The sequence below is a fragment of the Trypanosoma grayi genome (assembly GCF_000691245.1).
Source record: "Trypanosoma grayi strain ANR4 Tgr_2212_V1, whole genome shotgun sequence".
Taxonomy (NCBI): domain Eukaryota; phylum Euglenozoa; class Kinetoplastea; order Trypanosomatida; family Trypanosomatidae; genus Trypanosoma; species Trypanosoma grayi.
Genome location: NW_008827830.1, coordinates 1 through 1,086, shown reverse-complemented (window position 1 = coordinate 1,086; position 1,086 = coordinate 1). Strand labels below are relative to the sequence as shown.

General features: G+C 53.3%; 2 protein-coding genes across 2 annotated transcripts; both read left to right on the top strand.

Annotated features, from left to right (window-relative positions):
- Positions 1-316, top strand: DQ04_22121010 (hypothetical protein; the record flags this gene model as incomplete). The annotated part of the gene is made up of 1 exon (XM_009318069.1): positions 1-316. A coding segment is annotated over one exon (316 nt), but the record flags the coding sequence as incomplete, so codon positions are not given.
- Positions 317-387: 71 nt separating this feature from the next.
- DQ04_22121000 (hypothetical protein) lies at positions 388-735 on the top strand (the record flags this gene model as incomplete). Its single annotated transcript, XM_009318068.1, has 1 exon — positions 388-735. The coding sequence occupies one exon, from the start codon at positions 388-390 to the stop codon at positions 733-735; it is 348 nt and encodes a 115-aa protein (XP_009316343.1).
- Positions 736-1,086: the final 351 nt, after the last annotated feature.

Sequence of the window (1,086 nt, the reverse complement as noted above, 5' to 3'; positions counted from 1 at the left end):
GCACTCCTCCTCGCCTTGCGTGGGAATGGTTTGCGCAGTAACGATGCGCTTCTTGGACTTCGAAAACGAATATTTTCTCTTCGATAAGACTAACCTTTCTTTGGAGGAGCGCACGCTCACTGCTGCAATGAAGAAAAAGAAAAGGACCACTGCTGGGGTCACCGCGTGCCTCAATCATCTCCAAGCATCGTGTGGGTTGAGGGATTGGTGTGCAATCACATTGGCCCTGGTCGAGAGGTCCCTGCAGCTTCATTCGCCGATGTATGACGTTGCGTTGGTGGGCTCGCCGGGACGGAGTACACACCTCGACGCATAGAGATAGGCGAGCCGACCTTGGCAATCTTCTTATATATATATATATATATATACTTGGCAGGGTGAGGCTCTATGCTCTTTAAGGGCGATGAGAGTTCCTCTTCACTGCATGGGTGTGCGGAGTGCGGCTTCATAAATGAGTTTCGCGATGGGGTCGCGAGGGGACTCAGAATGTTTCATTGGGACCCTTGTTGGCGTCCTTTAAGGGCTCTGTTCGCAGACGCACACCATCCTGCGGTAATGCTGCTGCCGAAGGAACGACCCGCAGCGCCACAACCTCTGCCACCTGTATGTAGTGCCGTGGGCATGTCCTCTGTGCGAGTGGGAGGGGGAACGAGCACCTCCTTCAACCAGGGCACACTCGGGTGTTCCGCTCGCAGACCGTGTCTACTGCCAGGAACACCAAAGAAGATTTCGTAGCGTGAAGGGCGATGGGAATAGGACTCCCGTNCAGACCGTGTCTACTGCCAGGAACACCAAAGAAGATTTCGTAGCGTGAAGGGCGATGGGAATAGGACTCCCGTCTGAAGAGGTGAAGGAAAGCAGTGCCTTGCAGGTAAGGCAGGTGCACCTGCATTGGTGTCGACGACCCCACACTTCACAAGCAGTTAAAGCCATCAACTATTCACTCAACGCAAACTTGTTGTGCCGCCAGCTAAAATTGGGGAGTGAAGGCGTTGCTTGGAGTAGGGCATTTCATTCCTTCTGCTAACACATGCCCTGCACCAATTTCTCTTACATGCTCTTATACAGCGCGCCTTAGGACTGCTG